The sequence below is a fragment of the Elgaria multicarinata genome, chromosome 22, assembly GCF_023053635.1.
Source record: "Elgaria multicarinata webbii isolate HBS135686 ecotype San Diego chromosome 22, rElgMul1.1.pri, whole genome shotgun sequence".
NCBI classification, from domain to species: domain Eukaryota; kingdom Metazoa; phylum Chordata; class Lepidosauria; order Squamata; family Anguidae; genus Elgaria; species Elgaria multicarinata.
The window spans coordinates 16257990-16266583 of NC_086192.1; the positions used below are offsets into that span (position 1 = coordinate 16257990).

The following is an 8594-nucleotide window of genomic DNA, read 5'->3' on the forward strand; positions in this document are numbered from 1 at the left end:
GATCGGAGCAGCTGATGCAAACACGGGACAGAATTACCAGTGTTTCACGTGAACGGGTTCTCCATCAATTGCTCCGGCCTCAAAGGGGTCTCCCTAGAGAGCATCTTTGACCCCTGACCTCTCCAAGAGGGTACCACATTCAAGTCCAGTAACGGCGGCCCCTTTGAATCCTGGACACTCCGTCCGCTACATCCACCTAGCCCCATGGTGGGCGCCTGCTTGGCTGCGGTGGCTGAGAAAAAGGCACTCTGCATATGCTCAGAGAGAGATCATTTATCGCTCCCCATGCCAATTCCCTGGAAGAGAAAGTAGCTATATCTTTCCTGGCATGGAGAGAAGCCTGGATTGCAGCTCAGTGAATGGGGCGGAGGAGGGGCGAGGGAGGAAGGAGCAATATTGTTTCGGCATCACCAGGCCTGAACTTTGCTCCCAGCCTCCGCTGTGGGGACAGCCTTGATCCTCCCTCTCAGACATGTCACTGGGAGAAGCAGAGGGAGGGACAGAAAACCTGTCCTGTGCCGACTGGCTGAGGGGGCATTTTATTTATGTATTATCATTTAATGTATTTATTGGCTGCCTTTTAGAAGTCTTCCCAAGGCGGCATGCACCAATAAAATGCATCAGGCCATGGCAGAGCCTTCATATGCACCCTGAAGCCTTCTGGATTGGGATGGGCGAGGTCAGAAGTCTAAAAATTAAACATATAAACAGACCCTGGTGTTAACGAATTCCCGCTATCCCAGCCTTCCAGATCAGACTTCCTCAACCTGGTACACTTGGGATGTGTAGCACCTTCACTCCCATAATCTGCAGCCAGTAGAAAAGCTGGTCTGGATTCAAGGCCAGTTCACAAGACACGTGCGCATGTGTGCACACAGGCACACACACGCACACACCGCTCTCCACAGCCAGATGTGGGCAGAAAGGTGCCTTTTTCCGCCTGGCAAACAGGGCCAGCCCAAAACTGCCCGAGGAGGAAAACCCAGGCAGCGCGATCACAGGGCTTGGGGTCGAGGGAAATTCTCCTGCGCAACATTGACATGAAAGGAGCATTGTCAATGTCAGCATTGACATGAAAGGAGGTTGCAAACAGCACCGCCGGCTCCAATCCCGAACCCTTGGTGATGCTGCATGCGGGAGAGGTCTAAGCAGGTCTGTCTGCTTCTGCAGGATCCCTTGGAAGAACCCGCTAGAAGAAAACGGGATTAAAAAAAAAATCCCCCTGAAGAATTGTGTGCCACCGACTGCCACTCCCACAAAATTAGAGAGAGACGGTGAAAGGCAGTCAACCACGCGTGGTCCTGGCATCCGTGTTTGCACACAACCACAGGCTAAACCGATGACGATGCCTACGCACGTGATTGTGTTCGCAAGGGATCTCCCGTGAGCCAAAGTCCCAAAGGCTTATGGGACGTGGGCCGGTGTGGGGGGAAGAGTGCAAAAGCGCCCCCCCCCCCCGGTGAAGCGGGATAGAGAGAAATCCGACTGGTTAGAAGAGGCGAATCCCTAGCTTGGGCCCCGCACGGACTTCTCATACACACAAACCCAAACACCGGCTTTAGTTCACATGTTTGGATGTCACGAGAAAGAGAGAGAAGCGGCGGAGGCTGCCCTGCCACGAGGGAGGAGGAGGCAGCAGGCCCTCGCTGCCGTGGAACGTGGCACGAAGGGAGAAAAGAGCCATCCATGCAAGCAGAGCGTTCGGGAACCGCTCTCAGATCTCCACACTTCACAGCAAGGGCGTCCGGTCAATATCCGGAAGCTCCACCGGCAACTGAATCTTGCTTCAACGCAGGCTGCTTCCACCACAGCCCCGGGCAGCTCCTGTCCTCCAACGCCTCTCTAGCCCTCTCTGCCTGGGGCAGCCGCCTCACCCTGCCTGGCAGAAGGGCCGGCCCTGGCCTGCTCCCGTCCTCCTCTGGATTGCGCCAGCCAGGCAGAGACACCGGGTGACAGTGGCAGGAGCACCAAGGTTGGGCCTGGGCAGAAGATTGGGCTCCCTGAGCATCTAAACTCTCTTTCCGTCCTCCGCATCATCAACGTTTCCAGTCCTCGTGATCACAGGGGGCGGGGGGAGGGGTGCTTCGAAGCTGGTGGGCCAGATCTCCAAAGTATAAGATCTCCGGTGGCTGTGGGGCACCATGGGGCCGACCCAGCATCTCAGGGTGCCGACAGACAAAACCGGGGTCTTTTCCACTGCGGCAAAGCTGGCGCTTGAGGGGGCCGGAGAGTGCCAGGAGCGTCCGTCCAAGCAGAGAGCGAGGGCTGTGTTTGGGCAGGAGGCTGAGCACCGCCGGGGTCCTTCCAGCGCTTCTATGTCCGGATTTGTCTGCAACTGGGATCCGCCCCACCGGGGAAAGTAAACAGGACTTGAGCACAGCATGTCCAGAAGTGAACCGACCGGTGGAAACTTTGCACGACCTCGTTCCGCAAGTCGGCCCCAACGAATCCCACCGTGGATGGGAGCAAGAAGGACGTGGCTGAAGAAGGAAAAGGCCACTACTTCCGCTGCGGAGAAAAGCAGGCTTCTCGGGGGGGGGGGGGGTTGTCCGGAAACAAATCTGGAGTCCCGCTTTCCCCCCTGGCCTGCCGAAAGGAGACGCCCTGCACTGACCAGCAATCTAGGGCTGGGTGCTGCAGGAGGCCCCTTTCAGAAATGGGTGGGTGGGCTTCTGGACAGGGAGCTCTGGGCGCGACCCACCCAAAGGCCTCGTGCGTCCCATCCGTCTTTCCCTCGTCAATGGTATTTTGCGGAAAGAAAACACAGAAAAGAAGACAGACGGAGCGTCGGGAAAGCACAACAGTGTTATGAGTGGAAGGCCACCATGTCTGGGGACACGGACACCCGCACCTATGAATTCTGTGAACGAGGTCGGTCAGTTGCACAAAGAAGGCCTTGTCCAGGAGCGCCCAGAGAGAGTCGAAACTGTGTTCTAAAAAAGGGTGGCTGGTATAACTGGGCTGGCCCCAACCCTGTGCCCTCCTGATGTGTTGGACTACAACTCCCAGCATGCCCCAGCCAGCTGGGCTATGCTTGGAGTTGTAGTCCAACACATCTGGAGGGCATCGGACTGGGGTGGCCAGGGTTTCCATTCACCCCACTTTTGCCTCTGGTCAATAGGTTCCTGCAGCGTTTCCAAAACCTGCTTCACTGGAGGCGACAACGCGTCCAAAGCAGGTGACCCCATTTCAGCTGGCCTCGGTAGCCCCTGCCCTTACAGGGTCACCACTGACCCCTTCCCTCCCCCAGGTCCTCTGGCAGCTCAGGAGACGCAGGGGGAGGCGGGGGGCCAGCCCCTCAGCCAAAGCCGGGCTTCGCAGACATTGAGAAGCGGCCAGGGCAGTTCACCTGCTTCTACCAGCAGCCGTCGCAACATCCTGTGGCGATGAGTTCCGCAGATCCATCACCCCCTGAGTGAGGCAGTTTGAGAGTCTTCTTGGAGGCACTGTCGGAGAAAAACTGCTAGTCTACATGGACCCACCCTGGAAGGTTTTTTCCCACACAGACTCCTGACTTCGCTGACCATTTTTGGAGGCGAATGGGGGGCGTACGCAGGCCCGTTCCGTCCTCCCCACGGGCTTCCGTTCCACCAGAAGCCTCTTCCATCTTCTGTGGCCACAGGCCTGACTTTGTGCCTCATCACCTGTACATCCTAACCTCTCCCCTAGTTAGGGCGTTGAGGGAGTTTCCGAGGATTGTGAAGGAATCGAAAGCCAACATGAAGAGAAAGAGGACGGCGAAAGTTCAAACTTGGTTAAGAGGGCAAAGGGGCCCCCCTGGCGGAATTCGCCTCTGTTGCGACAGGCCAGACCATTTGCTCCGTCTTTTGCCGGGATGCTGGGATGAGTCCAGGCCTTTCCCCAGGCAATTCAAAGTACCCCCCCTCTTCCCCCTCTGTGGGGAAACGGCCCAGCAGCCCAACCGAGCTGAGGAGAGATGCCCCATGGCTGGACTGTCACACTTCGCACCCAGGCCCAACTGGAGAAGACTCGGTCACAGCCGGGGGGGGCAGACCGCACTCACCTGTACGCCAAGCTCATGCACTCAAAGAGCCGTGTGAGGGTGGGGTCGATGCTGGCAGGAACGGGGGTCTCCGGCTCGGCCCGGTGATGACGCCGCCGGGGCCCCGCGTCGCTGTGTGGAGACGACACCATGAAGTGCCCGCTGTGGATCACCTGGGAGTGGGCCTGCGAGCCGCCAACGTCAGGGCGGGCGCCGCCGCACACCGGGTCGTCGGAATCCGAGTCGGAGTCGGAGACGGCTCTCGCCCCGATCCGCGGCTCCAGGTAAGGCCTGGACAGGCCCGGCTGGACTGCGGCCATGGTGGGCCCAGGTGGGGCGGACAGAGGTGCCCTCTCAAGCCAACTGCCCCTGCCGGCCTCCCGCTTGCAGAACAAGCCGGATCCACATGGGCACGTTAGCAGAGGGCGGGCAGAGCCCTGTCCTGGTGTGGCTCCCTGGGCAGCGGCGGGATTTATAGCCCAGCCTGATGTGGCTCCACCTCCGAGGTGGGCGGAGACACAAACAGCTGTGGGGGAAAGTTTACGCTTCGTGTGCCGGCTTCCAGGTCCCAGGCAAGAGGCGGCCTAAAGGGCAACTCCCCTCCAGCGAGGGGACCCCAACTTTTGGAGCTGCCGCTGGAGCCTTGGAGAAGCGTCCCGCCTTCTGCCGTCAGCCGCAGCCGGCCCTGAGCACCAGACGCTGCGCAAGGAAGCCTGGCCTAGCGGTCGCTGCCGGCGAACGGACTGCGAAAGGACCCAAGAGCTCAGCTGAGTCTTGCTCCGGTACGTCGGCAGTGTCACCCACTTTGTGGGTGATGGTGGGGGGGCAGGGACACCCCTGAACACTCACACATACACAGCTGCCAACGAAGTGGCCAAACACGCTGTGTTTGCCTTGGCTGAGGACTCCCGGGAGCGAGTGCGGGAGAGAGAATGACACGGAGTGTTTACCCAGCCCTAATGCAGACCCCTCCTGCCCCCCCCCAGTGAGCAAACACAGATTAAGAGTCAAAAATAAGCACCGTGACAGCAAGCTGCATGCAGGCACAGCAGGGACCAACAGAAAAGGCCGTGTCGTACCCACCCTCCCACCCCGGCCCTTGGAAAAACAAAAGCGGAGTGCCTTCTCGCCTTCGCCAGTCAGGGGGAAGGCCACAAATGGTGCACCGTGCACCCCCGGGGGAGAGACGCCGGCGGAATCACAGGAAGACCCAATTGCCAGGGTGGTTTCTGAGGCTGGGAATGCCAGCGGCCCACCTCAAAGGGGAGTTTTTGGGGGGCAAAGTGCAGCGGTTCTAAGGCGCTCTCTGCTGACGCAAACATTCCCTGGGACCCACGAAGAGCTGGGAGGGAAAGGCTGTGGCTCAGTGGTAGAGCTGCTTCTTTGCACGGAAGGTCTCAGGTTCGATCCCCACGTGGTGTCCCCAGGTAGGACTGGGAAAGAATTTGGCCTCAAACCCTGGGGAGTCGCTGCTGCAAGTCAGGGTCAGCAGTACTGGATTAGATGAACCAAAGGCCTGACTCAGTGCACGGTGGCTTCTAAAGTTCCATAAGGATGGGAAAGCAAGGAGGAGACGGAGCAGCTCAAGAAAGCACCGGCCCAAGCCCCCGGGGTTGTGATAGAGCAGACCCGCCCAGGCCGGTGCCCTCCAGTGGTCTTAGACTGCAATTCCCATCTTCCCCACCTAGCAGTGATTTACAAGCTCCATCTGGAGGGATCCCAGAATATCTCCGTGTTGATTGGCTGACAGGCCAGGTGTGGGGTGACTCGGTTTCGGGGTGACTTGGTACCATGGTCTTGGCACTATGGCGGTGACGGATGGACAGACGGACGGGCCAGACTGCGTCCTCTTTTATTATTGGAGAGGTTTATTCGTTTCAGACTGCATCAACAAATCCCACAACGTTTGCGAAAACAGAACACGAAACTGAAACGGACAACCGGAATAAAAACACGGAATCCCACAACGCCGGGCGTCCAAACCCGCAGTCGCTGGGTCTTCCTTCCGGGCCCAGCGGGGACACGTTTCGTTTTGCCACTCCTGGATCCGCTCCTGTGTATCTCTGAGGGTGATGCGGAGAGGGCAGCACAGCCTCTGCACACGCGCACGCACAGAGCGAAAGACTGAAGGCACACAGAGGCCCGAGGAGGGGGGAGGGGGGAGGGGCCGGGGGGCTGGGAAAGGGAGCGCCTTTGTTGGAGAGGCACAATGGCCGGCCACCCCGGCCAGCGCGGGAGAGGCCTTTCCCCCATCAGGGCGGCCGTGATGGGACGCAGTGCTATGGCACCCCATGGAAACAAATCCCCCCCACTCCGGTGAGGGCCTGGGTGCGTCAGCAGGACGCAAGAGGGCTGCCACGGCAGAGGCCTATCAATACGTCCCTGGCACCGGCAGGCGCGGGGCCACCCAGCCTCTCCCAAGTGTGGGCCTGCAGGGCCGGCGTATCAGCAGGGAGGCGGGAGTAACACCCACCGTGTGGCCAAGCGGCCACTGGGTCTCTCCGGCAGCCGGCCTCCAAGGTGTGGGACTTATTACTACTTTCCAATCGCCCATCATCCCCAGAAGCATGGCCAACAGCCTCCCCCAACCCAGCATCCTCTTGATGCATAGGAATACAGCTCCCATCATCCCCTGGCTCAATCAGACGGGAGTTGTCATCCGAAGCATCTGGAGGACGCTGGGTTGCAGAAGGCGATCCTACGGGTTTGGCAAGGGGACGGGTGTGTCTGAGTGTGCCAAAGGAACCCCCAAGGGGGCCGGCCCCACCATGGGGGCCGACTCAGGCGGCGGATTTGGGGGGGGAGCAGGGGGCTGTTACAGGAAAGCCCTTGGGCCCCCGAAGCACATTCGTCCAGCATGGGCGGGGCGGCCCTTCTATGAGACTTTCTCCCTAGGAAGCGTGCGGAGGATCGTGGCCTCAGGCAGCGCCATCCTTTTCCTACCTACCCCCCTTCCCTCTTTGGTAAAGCACCCTGCGCACGGATCTCAATAAACAAACAGATATTTAAATACATGTGGCTGATTATTACCATAACAATTGCTTTATTCTTGCTATCATGTGGGCAGGAGGTTTTCATTTACGTCGTCCCTGGCCACTGGCCATGCTGGCTGGGGCTGATGGGTGTTGTAGTCCAAGACATCTGGAGGGCGCCAGGGTGCCCAGCCCCAAATTAGATGCTCCGCGTGGCTCCTGCGGGGTTGCTTGCTAGACTCTCGCGCCCGGAAGGTGGCAGCAGAGCCCGCTGGCTGGCGCACCCTTTAAAGGCGGCTTCCCTCTGAGGTCATCTTCCTCCGAGAGCTTTGAGGGCCCAGACGGGGGGGGGGGAGCATCCCCCACACCCTAGAGTTGGAGGCAGTGGGGGCCTGGAGGCTCTGCTGTCAGTGGGGCAGTGAAGCCGCTCTGGGATTCAGTCTGAACCAGGCAGAGCTCTAAAGGACAGCTCCTTTAGAGCTCTGGCTGGAACCCGGAGCGGATTCACTGCTCCACTGTCAACAGAGCCACCAGCCCCCACTGGCTGGCTGCCTTTGACTTCAATGGGTCAAAGACCCCAGGGTCACTGGGAGAGACCAACCTTAGGGTGGCCACACGGAAAGGAGGACCAGGGCTCCTGCAGCTTTAACAGTTGTACTGAAAAGGGAATTTCAGCAGGCGTCACTTGTATGCGTGCAGCACCTGATGAAATTCCCTCTTCATCACAGCAGTTAAAGCTGCAGGAGCCCTGCCCTCTGGGCCAGATACTGGGAGTTGTAGTCCAACACATCTGGAGGGCACCAAGTTGGAGAAAGCAGCTTTCCCTGAAGTGGCCGGTGGGGATATAAACTTAATAATAAATACATAAATAAAACTAGATAAATAAAAATATATGTTCCCTGGGTCGCCTCAAGCACCCATTTTTGGCAGAAAGGTGGGATGGAAATGTAATAATTTCAGAACGAAGGACATTCCCTTATGCCGAGACGTGGGTGCTAGTTGCGCACTCCGAAAGGTGTGCTTTTGACTGCACCTCCCATCATCCCTGACCATTCGCTGATGGGAGTTGTGGTCCGACCCAACACACAGGCTCTTAACCCCGGCCCACTGCCTCCTCCTGGGCGGGGCGGCGTTCCCTTACTCATCCGCTCAAACTCTGCCCGGCGGCGTCCCGGTTCGAGCGTGGGGCCGGGGGCTGCGGAGATCCGGGTTCGAGACGCCCTCCGGGCGACTCCCGGCCAGTCCTCGCTCTCAGCCGGACCGACCCCACGGGGTGGTAGTGGCGAGGATAAACACGGAGCCGAGGCGGAGGAGGAGGGGACCGTGCGCGCAGCTCGTGGGCTCCTCCTCGCCAAGGGGAAAAGTGGGGGGTGGGGGTGTTGGAAAGCAGTACTAACTCTCGAGGGCTTCCAAGCGACCGGCCTCTGAGCATGTCAGGAGCGCTGCCACGGCCGCCGCCGCTCGTTCTTCTTGCCCCACGGAGGGGCTTTGGGGAGGCATCGCGGACGGCGCCGTCGGGGCTGCGGGGGGGGGGGGGCGCTCCCTGCCTGCCTGCCTCCCCCCGGCCTCCCTCCGGCGCATGTGCCGCCTCCCGCCCCCTCCGCCGCCGCCGCCGCCGC

At 59.6% G+C, this 8594-nt stretch overlaps 1 protein-coding gene across 1 annotated transcript in view; it reads right to left on the reverse strand.

Moving 5' to 3' along the window:
* The window catches only part of MLXIPL (MLX interacting protein like), a 29197-nt gene extending 24760 nt beyond the window's left edge, over positions 1 to 4437 (reverse strand). The window contains exon 1 of the mRNA XM_063146816.1: positions 4025 to 4437. Coding sequence (XP_063002886.1) covers positions 4025 to 4323 — 299 coding nt within the window. The 5' untranslated portion in view covers positions 4324 to 4437. The remainder of the gene's footprint in view (positions 1 to 4024) is intronic.
* Positions 4438 to 8594: the final 4157 nt, after the last annotated feature.